The sequence below is a fragment of the Lathyrus oleraceus genome, chromosome 4 (assembly GCF_024323335.1).
Source record: "Lathyrus oleraceus cultivar Zhongwan6 chromosome 4, CAAS_Psat_ZW6_1.0, whole genome shotgun sequence".
Lineage (NCBI taxonomy): Eukaryota > Viridiplantae > Streptophyta > Magnoliopsida > Fabales > Fabaceae > Lathyrus > Lathyrus oleraceus.
In genome coordinates, this window is record NC_066582.1 from 366,244,772 (window position 1) to 366,263,415 (window position 18,644).

General features: G+C 33.4%; 2 protein-coding genes across 2 annotated transcripts; one reads left to right on the forward strand and one right to left on the reverse strand.

Moving 5' to 3' along the window:
- Window positions 1-9,145: 9,145 nt before the first annotated feature.
- On the reverse strand, window positions 9,146-9,670 carry LOC127137444 (uncharacterized). Its single transcript, XM_051063903.1, has one exon. It carries the CDS (start codon window positions 9,668-9,670, stop codon window positions 9,146-9,148), a length of 525 nt encoding a protein of 174 aa, XP_050919860.1.
- A 7,874-nt stretch (window positions 9,671-17,544) lies between these two features.
- LOC127137445 (uncharacterized) lies at window positions 17,545-18,183 on the forward strand. The gene is made up of 2 exons (XM_051063904.1): window positions 17,545-17,734; window positions 17,840-18,183. The coding sequence occupies exons 1-2, from the start codon at window positions 17,545-17,547 to the stop codon at window positions 18,181-18,183; spliced, it is 534 nt and encodes a 177-aa protein (XP_050919861.1).
- The last annotated feature ends 461 nt before the right edge of the window (window positions 18,184-18,644 follow it).

Below are 18,644 nucleotides of genomic sequence, written 5' to 3' on the forward strand. Positions count from 1 at the left end.
AACCTATAAATCTGATGCCACCAGTTGAAGGAAGACCTCTAATCATGTATTTGACCGTGTTAGAAAATTCAATAGGGTGTGTGTTGGGGCAACATGACGAGTCTGGTCGAAAAGAGCATGCAATATACTACCTGAGCAAAAGGTACCGACTGTGAAACAAGATACTCCCAACTCGAGAAAGCTTGCTATGCTTTGGCTTAGGCTGCTCGCCGACTAAGACAGTATATGTTGAATCATACCACTTTATTGATTTCTAAGATGGATCTTATCAAATATACATCTGAGAAACCTGCTCTCTCCGGAAGAACAACAAGATGGTTGCTGAACTCTGCATGCAGTTCAAAATAAAACACCATAACTCTTCTCCGTACCGGCCAAAGATGAATGGCGCCGTGGAGGCTGCTAATAAGAATATTAAGAAGATTCTACAGAAGATGGCTGTTACTTACAAGGATTGGCACGAGATGTTACCATTTTCTCTTCATGGTTATCGTACTACAATACGTACTTCAACAGGGGCAACCCCATTCTCCTTAGTCTATGGTATGGAAGCAGTTCTGCCCATTGAAGTTCAGATCCCTTCCTTAAGAATCATGAAGGATGCAGGCTTGGATGAAGATGAGTGGATTCAGACTCGACTCGACCAGATAAATTTGATTGATGAGAAGAGGTTGGCAGCTGTTTGTCATGGTCAGATGTACCAGAAACGGATGATCAAAGCTTTCAATAAGAAGGTTAAGCCAAAGGTATATCAGGCTGGTGACTTGGTAATCAAGCGTATCATACTACCATAGGGTGATCCTAGGGGCAAGTGGACTCCTACATATGAAGGACCATTTGTGGTCAAAAGAGTATTCTCAGGAGGTGCCATGATGCTTACTACTATGGATGGTGAAGACTTTCCACAGTCTGTAAACGCAGACATAGTTAAAAAATACTACGCATAAAAAGAGACCCGCTAGGTTGACTGGCCTAGGCAAAAATAAGGGCATCCCGGCAAACCAAAAGGGTTCGGGCAAAAATTAGGGATATATATAAAAAAAATGTACACCCGGCAAGTCGAAAACCTGAAAAGGCGGCTTGGGCAAAAAAGGGTATCCCGGTGGATTGAAAACCTGAAAGGGCAATCCAGGCAAAAGTTAGGGATTAAAGTGTATGACTATGTCTCGTTTGGATCACTCATGTAACTTCAACTGATGGTGCTACCTAAATCAAGTTCAAACAAATAAAGATCAATCCAATCGTTTCTGTCTCAACAGCAGAAGATGAGATATTTGAAGATAATGGCAATAGTAGAATTGAAACTCAATAGGATCATTTTTCACATAGCTGTTTTCTTTGTTTTATAAAAAATTTACGACGAATTCCTCTTACTAGGATTTCTGTCTCCTTGTACAAACTTGCCTATGTATAGGTCACTTTGTGATATAAATAAAATTTCATCTTTGAATCCAGATTTACTTTTACTCTATTTACATAAGCGAAAACGTCCATTGGTTGTGTTTGAATGTATGTATGCTTTTGAATACGATTGATGTCTACCAGAAATGCATAAAATGCAGTAATAGTATTTACTAAGGACGAACGAGGGTAGTAGTTCAACGAAGCTTCGCCGGTTCATCCCCACTACAAATCCCCAGTAGAGCAATCTATCTTTATAGATACTTCGAATTACGTCTCCCCTTGAATTTATGTCCATCTCTTTTATCCTCAGTCGGGATACTCAGGAACTTATTCCTTCAATAGAAGTACGACGAACGAATACGGGAAGTGACAAATACTATACTATCAAACAAGACGGGAACGAGTTCCTCATACTCTTCAGCAACGAATCGAGATTTATTTTCCCTAGCCAGCAGTTGTTATACAAAGATATCCGGACGCTTCAGGCCGCATGATTCATACATACATCATTTACATCATACCATGGGATATCCATAAGTGCATAATACATTTACTTAGATGCACCATGCCATGCATGCATACATATTGCATAAACTAACCTTTTCCTTGCAGGATGGTTATATACAGATAAAATACTATCAACAATTCACAACAGGTCAGAAACGATCTATACGAAGATCTAGTGCTGGTACTTAATCATTACTCAAGGTGTCCTTGGATAGTAGGCAAACGGTCTATACGAAGATCTATTCCCTAGTCCAGGATGTTTTCAGGAGAGTTAATCCTGATACTCTTTTGTTCTTGGATAGTAGGCAAACGGTCTATACGAAGATCTATTCCCTAGTCCAGGATATTTTCAGGAGATTTCATCCTGACACTCTTTTGTTCTTGGATATTAGGCAAACAGTCTATACGAAGATCTATTCCCTAATCCAGGATATTTCCAGAAGAGATAATCATCACGAAGATTTATTTCTACTGGTCTATTCAACAATTCAAAATAGTTCATAGACGATCTATACGAAGGTCTAGTGCTGATACTTAATTCAAAAAGAAATCGCCACGAAGATTTGGTTCTGACACTTAAATTAAAAGTATGTTCTTAGATACGATTCAGAGACGGCCTATACGAAGACCTAGTACTGATATCCAGTATCAACATCAAGATATTATCACCTCCTGATATTATGGATGGCATCTATAAGCCCATCTCCAGTTCTTCCAAGTGGCATCTTCAAGCCCACTTAAGCATATACAACCAGTCATCAGTGTTACTTTACGCACCGGCGAGTGCAAATTTTTGGGCTTTTATGTTCAATCCCCTTCAACCTTCCAAGTCACGAATGGCACACATGCCAATCTAACTCCTCAGGTTTCAGAAAATTGAACAGGGGCAGCTGTTGCACCCCAAAATTTGCCCTCTATTTTTAACTCTAACCAATTTTTTGTTTCACATTCATTTGCATCATCTTCATAGCATAACATTTTTTTCTGTCTTAATATTAGCCGGAATAATTTCTCGGAATTTACAAACAGACTGGTCAAATTAACTTTTTAACTGTGCCTAAAATTAGTCAACGAAAAAATGTCAAGTTTAAGTTTGCAAATGTCGGTAACATTAATCTGCGGTTCACGTGGTTTAATTTGACATGCTAAAAATATTTTTACGACTATTTTTGGTCATATGTTGATCAGTCTGAGCAGTTTAAACGGTCATAATTTTTATTTCAAAATCCGACCAAACGCTGTATTTTTCCGAGTCATTTATTTCGCGCTGATTATTTTGACGTGTTCATTTTATTTTTTCGAGCATTTTGGTGCCCGACTTTTTTTTTTGTTGAGTCTATTTATTTTTATATTGGGTCTAGAATAAATAAATAGGTTAATTAGTTTTTATTTTAATTTTAACTATTTTAATTATTTAACTTTATTCAGTTTTTAATTTAATATTGGGTTTCAAAATAAACTTAGGCCCATTATCATTAACCTAATTTGTTCCTATATATATTTACTAGCATGACTGATAGAGAGAGGCCAAAAGACAAAACAAAAAAGAGAAACTGAGAGTGGCTGATCTATACTATCGCACACACAGTTTGGTAATAGTTTATATATGATATATACTTTATCTATTTTGTTGATATATTTGTTACTGTGTTTCAAATACATGTTCATATGTGTGACTGTGTTATGTATTTCAGATACATGCGGTTTGGTTAAATATATATATATTTCTATTTTATGTTATAATTTGATTATGTTTTCGGATCGGATCGTGTCAATACGCCGTTTTCACATATACGTGTATGAGGCGTGACATTTGTGTTATCCGATCTAGTTGCGATGATCGCAATTTTGCGCTAGCAACGCCGTTGTTTTTTTTTAATTCATATTTTTTTTATATACATATATTTAGATCTGCACATTTTTTTCATAACTAACTACCCTGATTTTTCCTAAACCCTGACAATTTCGCCACAAACTCTAAATTTCAAACCTAAAACTTTAACCGTGTTGTTTCCTCTAAACCATAAACCTTTTCTTAAACCTTAACAAACCTTATTATTATTTCCTATTTTCGCTCATATTTATGTTATTCATACACTGTAACTGCTTCGCCCTTGTAATATTTTAAGTTTTAACTTGTAATATTTTCAGTTTTACTTTTCGCCATCTTTATTATGTAACTGCACCAAAGCGTTGTAATAATTAGGGTTTTATTTTCTGCCATTGATTTTCTGCCATTTATTTTTCTGCCATTTAAATTCCTGCCATTGATCCTATATTAACTGCGTGGTTTAGTAATGTAGGGCGTGAAAACCTACTAAATTAATTATTTAATATTTTTCTATAACCTTTATATTTTTTTGTAAATAAATAATAAATACTAACTATTTTAATAACTTTTTTTTATTACTTACTTATAATAATAAATCCTTATATATTTTGTAAATAAAATCTAATTGACCACTTTTCTAATTGAATAATAATAATAAACCTATTAATCTAATAATTTGATATTTTCTATAATCTTTATTTATATTGTAAATAACTAACTTAATATTTTTCATATAACTCTTTTATTTTATAATTTGTACATTAATGTATTTTAAATTCTTTTATTATTACTAATTTATTTTAAACTCATGTTTTTCTAATAACTTCTAAAAAAATCTAACTTGTTTAACCTAAAATAATTTCTTTTAAAATTCTAACCTTTTTATTATCACTTTATTATTATTGTTATTTTATTATTGCTTTATTACCATTGTTTATTTATTATTTTATTATTATTTGCTTTTATCTATTCTATTTTTGCTTCATTATTTTCCTTATTTTAGTTTTGTTTTATTTATAATATTAGGAACAAATGTATAGGTTGTAAATTTATTCTTTCTCGCCTGATTATTATGTATCTGTCCCATAGCCATGTAATAGTTTAGGAATTTATTTTTCTTGCTTTTATTTTTGTAAATATTTATTGCATGGTTAGTAATTTAGGGAGTGCAAAAAAACTAACTGTAAATAATTGAATTTAGAAAATTAAATTCAAGACAAATATCTGAAAAATAACACTCACACACGTAAGTCGATCTTTGATCGCCATCTGTACTTCCTAGGGTATTCCTCTTGGTTGCCTTCTTTAAATGGTCAAGTCCCTCGAAAATAGGGGTGTCTTAAGCAAAGTCCCTTCAAACAGAAAAATCATCAAGTCCCTTCAAACAGAAAAATCATCAAGTCCCTATAAACTTAAAAGATCAAGTCCCTACGAGGTTGCCTACGATATAATGATCTTGTCCCTTCGGTAAATATGATGATAGTCCCTACGAGTTGCTAAAGACACCCCTTATGTTGCCTTCATTGACCATACAATGACCCTACGCCCATCCCTTAAACACATCCAAGGTAATGACTACCTATTCCTTAATAATAGGGACAGTCTTACCATTGAAAGAATATGCGAGAACACGGAAGACTTAATCTAGGGTAGGTATCTCATAGTTACTTGCTCACACTTTTCAAAATTACTTTTACACCTCACAATTTCTAAACTAGGCTTTGTATACACCCATACGAGGGTCATTACAAAGTACTTAAAGAAATTTTTCTAATCACACACTACACTCTTGCAAACAAACAAAGTGAGCTAAGTAACTAAGAGCCCATGGATAACCATGGATATAAAGGATGCTAATACCTTCCCTTTGTATAACCTACCCCCCGAACTCAAAATCTTTTTAAGGTCTTTCCTGTTCTTTTATGTCCTTTCCTTTTGGATAAAATAAAAGTCGGTGGCGACTCTTGCTATCCGCAACATTTAACTAAAGTCAGTTCTCCCACCGTGTTACACATATGCACCTGCAATAGGATCTATCATGTATGCCATGTTATGTACTCGATCAGATGTCTCGTATGCTTTAAGGGCAACGAGTAGGTACCAATCTGATCTCGGTGATGCTCATTGGGTAGTTGTCAAGAATATCCTTAATTATTTGAGAAGGACTAAGGACTCATTCTTGATATATGGAGGTCAGGAAGAGCTTGTTGTAATTGGATACACCGATGCTAGCTTCTAGACAGATAAGGATGACTTTAGATCGCAATCTGGTTATGTGTTTTGCTTAAACGGTGGCGCCGTGAGCTGGAAAAGTTCAAAGCAAGATACAATTGTTGATTCTACAACTGAGGCCGAGTATATTGCTGCCTCAAGTGCAGCAAAGGAAGCTGTTTGGATCAAAAAGTTCATTAGTGAACTTGTCATAGTTCCTAGCATTGTGGATCCCATTAGTCTCTATTGTGATAACAGTGGTGCCATCGCACAAGCTAAGGAGCCTAGATCTCACCAAGGATCCAAGCACATACTTAGGCGTTATCACCTCATTCGAGAGATAATAAATAAAGGAGATGTGAAAATATGCGGAGTACTTACACTTGGCAATATTGCTGGCCCACTGACAAAGCCTCTTGCACAGCAGAAGCATGATGGTCATACTAGATCTATGGGCATTAGGGGTATGCCTGATTGGCTCTAGTGCGAGTGGGAGACTCTTGGTGTAAGCCTTAGAGGCCAATACTTTTGTTGCTTGTATCGAATTATTTATTAATAATAAAAGGCTTTTTCTTTATTATGTTTATTTAATAAGGTCCCTAGAATAACTAGTTCGTTTAATGTATCAAGTGTGACTTAATCACGAGATCACATTAAACATAAGGACACTATTCTTAAAGTATCCATAGTCGAGCTTTATTGTGAAGTGGGATAACATTAAAGCATTAAGACTATTATGTATATAGACTGAAGATCACATCTCATGGATCATGGATAAGGAGTTATCAAGTCTAAAACATATGTATGAATATTAAGAGTAATATTTATACTGGATTGACCCACTATGAGAATACTATATAGAATGTTATGCAAAGTTCCATAAGTTATTCTCATGGTGATAATGGTGTATACCACCCTTCGACCTGAAACCACTATGGACCATAGATGTAGAGTCAAGTACCTTATTGCTGATCAAATGTTATCCGTAACTGGATGACGATAAAGACAGTTGATGGGTACTCCACGAAGCATGCTGAGGGACATGAGTGACCTAGATAGAATTTGCCCATCCCGTGTAACAGGGTAAATGTTTATGGGCCCAATATTGAATTGGACAAGGATGACACGGTATATGCCTTGTGTTTAATATAGACATAAGGGCAAAAGGGTAATTGTACACATAAGTATTATCACAAAAGGATTTGTCAGATCACATGACATTTTCGTGTCTTGGATAGCAGTGATGTGTTGCTAGATACCGCTCACTATTTATTATGTTAAATACGTGGTTTAATATAATTGCCAATGTCGTGAAAATCTACAGGGTCACACACAAAAGGACGGATTGATGAGAGATAGAGTAACTAAGGAACACCGTAAGGTACGGTGCACTAAAGTGAATTGTACAACATTGAAAGGTACGGTGTACTTAAGTAGCATATGAAATATGGTAGGGTACCATGTGCTTAAGTGATTTTGGCATATTATAAGATATGGGCCACATATACTTAAGTGGGCTTTTTAGCTTGCAACCCACACAAGTGGTTCTATTAATAGAACCCTTGTGCAGAAGCATTTGTGCAGTTGCAATTTCGTTTCTCTCTCTCTCTCCCTCTCTCTCTCTCTCTCACTCACCCACTCAAAGCCTTCATTCGTAGCAGCTAGCACTGAGACTGAAGGAATTCGTTTGTGTGAACTGAGTAGAGGCGTTGTCATCGTTCAACGTTCGGGATCGCTCCGTAGATCTGCATCAAAGGTTACAATCGCCACAAGAGGTAAAGATTCTATCACTTATCATGCCCATTCGTAAGGATCACTAAAGGATTTTTTTTTAATTCCGCTGCGTTTTAGATCACCCTTTTCCTTCCCAATTGGTCAATTTGATGGAATTGTGGTCAACATTACTGTATGTAACAACCTGAGCTTTAGTGATAAAGAACTACTTGAGCAAGGGAGGAACCACAATTTGGCTTTGCACATTTCTATGAATTGCGAAAAAGATGCTCTATCCAATTTGCTGGTTGAAACTGGATTTTCTCTGAATGTTATTCCAAAGTCTACTATGTCCAAGTTCTCCTATCAAGGTTCTTCGATGAGGTTTAGTGGGGTTATTATGAAATCCTTTGATGGCTCGAGGTAAACTGTGATTGGAGAAGTTGATTTCCCGTTAAAGATAGGTATATGCTCATTTTAGACTACATTTTAAGTAATGGACATCCATCCTTCCTATAGTTGTCTCCTGGGTCGTCCATGGATTCACGAAGTTGGGGCAATGACGTCAACCCTCCATCAAAAGTTAAAATTTGTGAAAATCAGAAAGTTAGTGATTGCGGGTGGAGAACATGCCATGTTGGTAAGTCATCTCTCTTCATTCTCGTATATTCATGTTGACGAAGTTGTGGGAACTCCATTCCAAGCTCTTTCTATCATTGATAATGTTGTTAAGAAGAATGGGGCATCCATGACTTCTTTGAAAGATGCCCAACAAGTTGTGGAGAATAATCAATATGTTGGATGGGGTCAAGTTGCTGAATTGTTGAAAATAAAAATAGAGATGGTTTGGGCTTCTCGTCTAGTTCAACCCATAGAGATTTCAAGTGTATTCAAGAAGTTTTTCACAGTGCTGGTTTCATCCACTCTGAAGATTAATTTGCTGTTGCAATCCTGGAAGATGATCAAGAACAAGAAGCGCCAAACTTTTTAACGCACAGATTGATGTGCCAGAATTGGACTGCTATTGACGTTCCCTCTACTATTTACTTGTCAAAGTAATATGTTTTTGTTATATTCTAAAAAAATGCTTTCAGTATGCTCAAGGTGAAAGCGAATTTATGTGGGCTTTATTTCAAGTTTTATCATCATTAATAAAATGTTATTTTGTTTCTCCATATTATGTTTTCTCTTTTTGTTTTTTCTGAAAAATGGTAATATAAAAAACCAAGATAATAATCACTTTTAATATCTGCATCATAGTTGTGTGTTTATTTGTTCATATTCTAAAATCAAGCATAAAATCATTGTGCAGATTGATTGTTACATGTGTGCATCGCTTGATTAATGTTCTTTAAGCCTTTCATAAATATATTTCCAATCATTAAAACTTTCATTTGCTAAGCGATTCATTCTACAACTTGTACCAGATAACTTACAGTAAAAACAAAAAACTCTATCCAATTCTTTTGAATAAACAAGTCAATTTCTATCTTCCTCTTCTCCATTTGAACAATAACGGATATAACATGATGATGAGAAATGCCTATCAAAAGTATCATTAGTACCATTCACAATTGACACATCTCTTTTAGGACCATTTCTTAGTAATTCATATCTTAAGCCATTGCTAAGGTTATTCCATGTTCTTGGGTCATAAATGTCCAATAGAATAGACTCATTAGGTTGTTCATCAACAAAAACAGGGATATGTTCATTTTCATTATTATAACCTTCATCATTCAAATTTCGAGCTTCATCATCATCTTCATTTTCATTGTTTTCAACCAAAATATTTTGCTCTTCAACAATCTTATTTAGTTGTTCATTCTCTAAACTTCCAGCTTCAAGGTTCAAATTACTTAGATTTGCATCATTTGAAATAGAAATTGTAGGGTGTTTTCCAAAAAAATTATGACTAACACCCTTTTGAGATTTATTATCAATTTCATTTAGTTTCTTTATTTTTTGTTTTAGATGACCAGACAATTGTTTTCTAGGCAACATTTCAAGCAATCAAAGAGATAAAATAATTGTACCTCATGTTGATTTTAAACCTTCAACTTAAATTCTGATCAATTTGTTCCAAAAGTCTCTGAACACAAAATCAAACTTGATCCTGAAAAGTGAAAATCAATATGAAAATTAGCATCTTATAAAAGATTTTATTTTTATTTTTGACTAATAAGTAATAACCACACACACATAGACACACAGACAAACACACACGCACACACGCACACACAGATACATATATATATATATATATATATATATATATATATATATATATATATATATATATATATATATATATATATATATATATATATATAAACTTGTTGGTTCATTGATTGTTTGGCACTTTTGATAGGCACTTATGCTTTTCCAATTTTCTTGTTGAATTGATTGTCGGCACTTAGAAAGAAAACAGATTCATAAACAAGGGTAAAGTTATGTGATTTTTGAGTCTTAATAAAGAGTTGAAAATCTAACTTTTCAATGGTTCATATTCCCTATATCATTATTTTAATTTTAGTGCCACGATTAGACTCTTTAGTTACTAAAATTATGGATATATTAATTGATTTTATAATAGAAAATTATCTTATATATATTAAATGTGGTGCCCTTAAAATTATGGTGCCTTGGGCTCCCGCCCCGCGAGCTCGTGCTCCGGATCACCCTTGCCTCTAAGTCCATCACTTTTGGAATTTTCCAAGATGCCCATGTATTTATAAAAGTAGGCCCAAGATCTGTTCGTCATAATGCCTGACCTAGAGTTTCAGGTCACGACCCCAACTTTCCATCCCTGTCATTTTCAACTCTAGCATCCTTTTGATTTGATTCTTCACCATTAGGAGATCATTTGAAACAAGTAATATCTCAAAATGTACGAGTGAAACTAATTTAGCCTAAGCTCCAACATGGTACCATGGACTCTGCTTCTTGCGCAACTTTCAAGTCACGAATTTGATGCCGTTTCGATATGGGACCACCTACACATGTGCAACTCATTTGAGGACCTAGAATGCATCTGAACAAACACAAAACAACTGGTTTGAAGTGCTAATTCATACATTTCACCCTCACTCTCACACGCTTGGAAAATCATCAAAATTATGACATAATTCACATGAATTTGGCTCCATTTCACTCTCACACTCTGAAACAATTTGAACTCGACACCTCAAAAAACCAGTTAACCATTTCTTTGATTCAAGCTCATTTAGCTTTGAATCTTCGCCCAGAATCACTCATCGACACCTTCTGAAGCTAACTAAATCATTGTCATGGCTTGAAACCCCTTAGAACCAGACTTCCAAATCCACCATTGTTGACCTCTGAAGCTTCAACAAAAAAGGTAGATACAAGTTAAATTTATGAACAAATAAGTTACCAGTGTGTTCATCTTGATTCACTGATCAGAAGCCCTTAACTCCTTGAATTTATTCTTCATATTCATCATTTGATTTTACTTTAAAGAACTAGGGCTCTATGTTCTTGAGAAAATTCTTTTTTCTCAAAGCCAATCAATGGCTCTGAAGCAAAGAGACATGAACGATGATGAGTTAGGAAACTGAATCTATATCGGGTTATAGCTAAAAACACAAGTTCGTGAAGTTTGCAAAATCAGGTTGGAGGTTGAAGATGAACATGTTTCACGCGTCTTTCAGGCTTCGCTCCAAAAATTATTTGAATTCGTCCAATGAGATGAGGATGCGTGCATTTTTCAAATTTCTTTTGCTTGTTGTGATTTGTGCAGTGACCATTGGTGAGCGTGTTTTGACTTTTGTTCCTGACCATGTGATCATCTGACTTGGCTTTAGTAATTTGATGTGATGGCTCAAGCTTTTTCGCTTATTCTAATTTTGTTTTAAATATTTTTTAAATTCCTTTTTTGTTTCAAAATTATTAAAAATAACTCCCTAACTATTTTTTATTCCAATTTTTTTTATAGAAAATCTCTAAATTTTCTCCCTGATCTTATTTTCAAAACATTTTAAAAATCATTTTTAGCATTTATTTGCTATTTTCTCTTATTTTCTTTATTATTTTGATTTTCAATTTAATTTTCAAGCATTTTTAAACATTTTGAGATTCAACTTTTGAGGTCCATTTACTTGAATTTTTTTTGATTTTCTCTAATTTTTTCAATCATTTCTTTTATGTTTTGGTGCTTGATTTGAATCTTCTCTTTATTTTCCATTTTAAACCATTTTTAAAGCCTTTTTAGTTCATTTTTAATTCATTTTTTAACTCAAATTTCGTCATCCTTTTGATTTTGCTTGAGTGATTGCTTGGTTGATCTTATCTTCAACACTTCAAGTTATCCATAGATGATCCTTTGGTTGATTGAATCTTCAATATTTCAAACTTATTAATGGATGATCATTAGATCATCTTTGACTCTTTGAATTATTGATATAGTATCCCTTAGTGTGTCATATCTTTGGATCCTTTGACTTATTGATAGATGATCATTTATGATTGTTTGAGTTTTCTTGCTAATCTCCCATTCTTCATCTATATTTCTTCTTTGATTTAATAATTGTTTTACATGTTTTAGGAGTATAACTTGCATTATTACTATAACATATTTGACACATAAATTGTTACTGACTGGTGTAGCGGTAAATTTTTTGAGATTAAGCTATTGATTAACTTAACTCACAAAAGCAAGAGTTGCCATCGCACTTTTATTATTTCCAAAGGAAATGGAAAAAGAATGAACAAAACCCAAAGAAGTTTTAAAATAAAACTAATAAAAAGAGAGATAAGGGTCCATGAGTTGGTTATGCAAACGGAAGGTACTAGTACCATAAACATCTATATTACTCTATAGGAACCTCTTTGAAAATTTGTGTATTTTGCCTTTAAAATGATGTTGTTTGCAAAAGATTGGGAAGATGATAAGAGAAATGTTTTTATAATTTTTGTGTTTGCCAAAACTTCCTGAGTCTCGTGCCTACGTACCAACAAAGTGCAATGGAGGATCAAAACCTCATAGTTCATGGTAAAAATAACAAAGATGTTTGTTTTGATTCATTTTTAATGAAAAGACATTTTGTCATTTTAAGAAGAACACTCAACTAGTCACCCACAAGTATGAGAAATTTTCCTTACCACGGAGAAAGGCTCCAACTTGGATAAAGATCAACAAGTATTCCAATAGTTTTCTTAGGTAGAAAATAATTATCATCAATACTATGGGGGTATGATAATTATATCTCAACTATGAAAATGACTCATGTCTAAACTTTGAGAACAAGTTTTAAAAGAAAAAATGCATAAAGGGTACAAAATGGTTTGAATGAGTTATGCATTTTTTAGTCTTTTGAAATTGGTTTAGATATGCTTAAGATGTATTAGCATTTATTAAGAAAATATTTTGAAAATCACTTGAAAAAAATCAAGGTTTATTGAGAAAATGGTTCAAGTTTGAAACACAAGAAGGTTTTTGAAAAGAAGAGAGAAAATTTTGAAAATCAAAGAAATGGAAGATATGAAGAGATTATCTTATAACATAAAGTAAAAGCTAGGGAGGAAAAATCTAACCAAGAGATAGCAAGCTTTATGACATGAGTCAAATAAGAATTCCCTCATTTGGATTAAGCCTTAAGCAAGTCAAATAAGCAAAGAACAATCCATGTGTCAGATGAAACCAAAGTAACCAAGCCAAGTCTTCAAAAGAAGCCCTAAGTCAAAGGTATCAGATGAATCTCAAGGTCTCAAATCACAAACTCCCAAAGCAATGGTCAAGATCCTAGTTCTAACTCCATAACAATGTCAATGATAGTAGCCTCAAGTCCATGAATCAAGAGAACCAGTTTTTAGGTTTTTTTTCCTTTATTAATGTCTTTAAAAGAAAAAGAAGTCCAAATGGACAAAGGAACAAAAAGAGCATGAACATAAACAATATGATATGAGATGCTAAAATAAAAGCATAAAGTAAATAGCAAGAAATAAATGAGCATAAGATAAATTACATTAAAGTAAAGTTAATGTAATAAAATGTTAGTAAGATGTGTTAGTAGTAAAAAATAGAAAGGTCAAACAAGCATAAAATGCAAGAAAATAAAATAAAATGCATTAAAAATATTTTTAAAATAAATTTTAAAAGGAAAATAAAAGAGGAAATCCATAAAGCCCTTCAAAACACTAAATAAATGGCCAAGAAAGTTATAGAAAGTTAGAAATAAAATAACAAACATAAAATAAAATATTCATAATTTTTAAATGCATAAAAGTATTTTTAAACCAATTAAAACAAAGGAAAAAAAGAGGAAATTCAAGAAAAATATAAAATCATGAAAATATAATATGGAAAAGTAAAAATCAGATGAATAAAAATAAAATAAAATTTTAGAAATTATTTTGGTATTTTTTGGATGAAAAATGATTTTTCTATGAATTTTCAAAGAAAATGAAACTTAAAATAAAAAAGAAAAAGAAATAAAATTAGAAGAAAGCAGAGGCGTTGGATCTGGCCTCATTAATTGACGTGGCAAATTCAATAGTCATCAGGCTAGAGCGCATGGTGGAAATTAGCCTGAATAAAACACGGAATCACATTCAAAACGGACCAATAAGAACATTTCAAAATGCTAACGTGTGTAGCCAACTCAGATGACCTGAAACAAACCTGGTCGTCTTGTCCGATGATCCCTCATCGGAGTTTCATCGTTTGGAAAATTAAGAACACAAGACCACCACCAATGTCATCGTCTCCTCATCAAGAATTCAACCTCATGCTCAAAATTCATTTATCTAAACTAAGCAAGGAGAATTTCAGAGAAGTTTCATAAACAAGCAAGTCATGAAAAATAAAATTAAATGATGAACATGATCAATTAACACCAGATAAGTTAGGGGAAAGCATCAAAGAGTGAAAGACTACATCGTGGTAACTTGTTTGAGTTCACATGATGCTCAGAGCTACCTTGTCCAAATGATGATCAAAAATTGATGAAGCTTGATCTGGTCAGAGCACTTCAGAAGGTCTTAGAGCTTGAGAATTGTTGCAAAAGCTTCATAGGAGACCGAAGGTGCTAATGGAATCAAGAAATTAAATTGAAACAAGCTAGAAGTCAAAACACGATAGCTCAATTTTATGGAAAAGTTTGAGAGTGGAGCAGAGGTTTTTTGGCTCTCCAAAGCTTGGTAATGAAGCAAATATGTTGCTCTATTTATAGGGAAGTGATTGGTGATATCATATATGCCAAATGATGCTTAATTTGTGCAAAAGGATTTTTCTCACGATGTGAGAAAAGTGTGACTTGCAAAACCATCAAAACTCAACCAAATCATGCATTTTATGAGTCATTTAACTTATGGAGACTTGATTAAACATGTTTAGGTCCAAAATGCATGGTGAATTGGTTTGTAATTAAGGATTAGTGAAGTTCATAATTCTGATCATGGTGATTTTTTCAGTTCCAAGTCACCATGTTTAACTCAATGGGGCATCTTTCTCAAGAGGCTTTTTGAACCCATTCTTCTTGAAATTTGTTGACATCATATCAAAGATCACAATATGCCAAGAAAGGTTACATTTGGATTATTAAGAACAAAGGTATGACATGTTGAAGTTCGCACGAAAGTCTGGTAATGTAACTTGGAAAATTCTAAGTCCCAAATGGATGAAAATAACCTATAATGTCTCAAAGAATTCCATGGCCTTCCAAGCATAATTTGACTTTTATACTTGAATAAAACTTGTATAGCGTATCACAGATGATATTGTGAAAAAATAATCAGCCTCAAATGTTGAAAATTGAAGAAGTTATAATCTTTGAAAGTTGAGAAAAAGTCACTTGAAAATATGTCAAATTCCACTAAGTCCACAAAAGACTTATAATGTCTTCAAATTTTTGATGATCCTCCAAGCATAATTGGCTCTTGTCGTGTAAAGATAAGTTTTAAAGGATACTAAGAAGAGTAATATGAAAAAAGAAGCATTCAAAAATGTTGAGGATTGAAGGAGTTGTGGTCCTTTGAACTTTGACTTCAAATGTTGACTTTTTGGTCAAACCTCTTGGGATAAACTTATGTACTTGAACTTTTTTTGCATTTCAAGGTACATGGATGATCATATGAACTCAAAATGAGGTTTCCTTGAATTTATTTGATTAGGTTGCTCGAAGTTTGAGGTAACTTATTGATGAAGGCATGGAAATAAACACATGAACCTTTGACTTTTCTTGAGAAATAAGCAACAAAACTTTGAGATACTCTTGATAAAAATGAGATTGAAATATGCTTGAGAACCTTAGAGATTGTGTTTTAAGGTATAAGCCCCTTGATAATCAATGGTTGAACACACTTTGATCTGAGGGATCAACAAAAACCCTAGCTGAGGAACCATGCTTGATGCTCTTGTTAAAAAGCCCTACCTTGCACAATAAACTTAAAGAAAACAAGACATATTTTTTCTATTTTGATTAGTGGTTATATAAGTAATGAACATATAAACACAAAGATAGAACACCAACAAATAGGGGCTTGATGATCCCTGCAAAAGGAAAATCCAAAGATGAGAGGGAGAGGACAAAGATGTGAGCTTGTTTGTATGCAATGATGCAAATGACATATGGGATCTTAGGGTTAAAAATTAGGGTATGACAGATGCCCCTATTTAAGTTTCTTCAATTTAGAGATATGAAGATTGGAATCTTCGTCTCGATGAGATTGAAGAGACTTAAATACAGAAGACCCAATTTTTGGCCCTAAGATACCGCAAAAATGCTTATGATATGATATGAATGCAGACAAGGATCTCTAGGGGGAATATATCACCATGAGAGACAAAGAATTGCTGGAGAAATGAGGAGACTAAAATTTTGTAGGGGAATAACAGATTCCAAATAGGGACCCAGCTGGGGAAAAACAAAGTTCCACAGGGGAAAAGGAAATATACGCAGACAAAACTGTTGGAGACAAAAGGATGTCCTCCAGGAAAATAAAGCATCGGGAAACAACTCGACTCGGGGAATAACTATTGTATTGCAAAGAAACCAATGAACAATTAGAAAACAAATAAACCAAAGACCCAACGGGGGAAGACTTATCAAAGCAAGATTTCACTAGGGAAAAGATAAACACAGGGGATGCCCAAATCCACTAGGGGGAGAAATTACCTAACTATCAACCAAGTGATAACTTAATAAAAGCAATAAACCCAAAAGGAAAGATGACTAACTACCAGCCCAGTGATAACTTAACAAGGTAACCAATCAAAGGTAAGAAGGAATATTACCTAACTATCAGCCAAGTGATAACTTAACAAATATAATAAGCTCAAAAGGAAAGATTACCAACTACCAACCAAGTGATAGCTTAACAAGGTAACCAACCAATGGTCTTTCATGAGTAAATGGATTGACTTACAAATTAGATTTAAGAAAAATATAACAATTGATAAACATCTTCAAGAGCTTATAAGAAATGAAAAAAGGCATTGGAAGGATGTCTTACTTAGGATAGTTTATGTTACTAGATATCTAGCTAAGCAAAATATAGCATTTCATGGAAAAAACTGAGAGGATTAATATGGAAAAAATGGAAACTTTCTTTCTCTTGTTGAAATGATTGCTGAATGGGATCCTGTCATACAAAAACATTTTGAACGTATTAAGAATAATGAAATTCATTATCATGATCTTAGGCATAAGATTCAAAATGAATTGATTAACATGTTATGTAATGAAGTCAAAATTGCAATAGTAAAAAAATCAAAGAAGCAAAATATTTTTCTGTAATTCTTAATTGTACTCCTGATGTAAGTCATCAAGAACAAATGACTCTCATTATGCACTGTCTGGATGTTTCTACAAGTCCAATAAAAATTGAAGAGTTTTTTGTTGAATTTTCGAAAGTCTATGACACAAAATGTATTAGAAACTCTTGCTCTAGATATTAATAATGTGAGAGGACAAGGATATGATAATGGATCAAACATGAAAGATAAACATCAAGGTGTACACAGAAAATTATTAGATGTTAACCCTAGAGAACTATATACACCATGTGGTTGTCATAGCCTTAACTTGACACTTTGTGATATTGCAAGTTCTTATACTAAAGCTAAAGATTTTTTTGTAGTGTTATAACTTATTTATACTGTATTTTCTCATTCGAAAAAATGTTGGAAACTAATTAGAGATAATGTAAAAGGTTTAACTATTAAATCATTGTCACAAACACGTTGGGAAAGTCATGTGAATAATGTATATGCAATTCAATCTCAAACTTCAGATGTAAGAGAAGCACTACTTCAACTAGCTGAACAAGATAATGATCCCAAAATTAAGAGTGAAGCTGAATCTTTAGCAACTCATGGAATTGGAAACTTTGAATTTTTAGTAGCTATGATTATTTGGTTTGAATTGTTAACTGTTGTTAATGGAATTAGAAAAAGTTTTCAAAAACAAGACATGCGTATTGATGTGGCTATAAAATTAGTAAAAGGTTTGATCAAGTATTTCAAAAAATATAGAGAATTGATTTGTAAATGTTAAGGCTAGTGCTGAAAAGATTGGGAATGAAGTGGAGGTTGAATGTGTATTTATTCAAAAACGTCAAAGTTGTAGAAAGCAACACTATGATAAAAATGCATCTCAACTCACACAACTGAATCTTGAGTCTGCTGAAGAGTCTTTTCGAAATCATTATTTCTTATATATTTTAGATCAACCAATTGACTCACTTGATAGAAGATTTGAGCAATATAGCACGTATGAAAATATTTTTGGAATCTTGTTTAGTATTGAAAGGCTTAGATCATTATCTGATAGGGGCTTGAAAGCATGTTGTAAACATCTTAAAACTTGTTTAAAACACGACGACTCTCTTGATCTTGATGGTGAAATTCTGTTTGAAGAATGGAAAGTTATTAGAGAATTTTTAACGGTTGAATCAAAATCAAGATATATGATATTGAGTTCTTTAAAGACTTTTAATTTTTTTTCCTAACGCATGC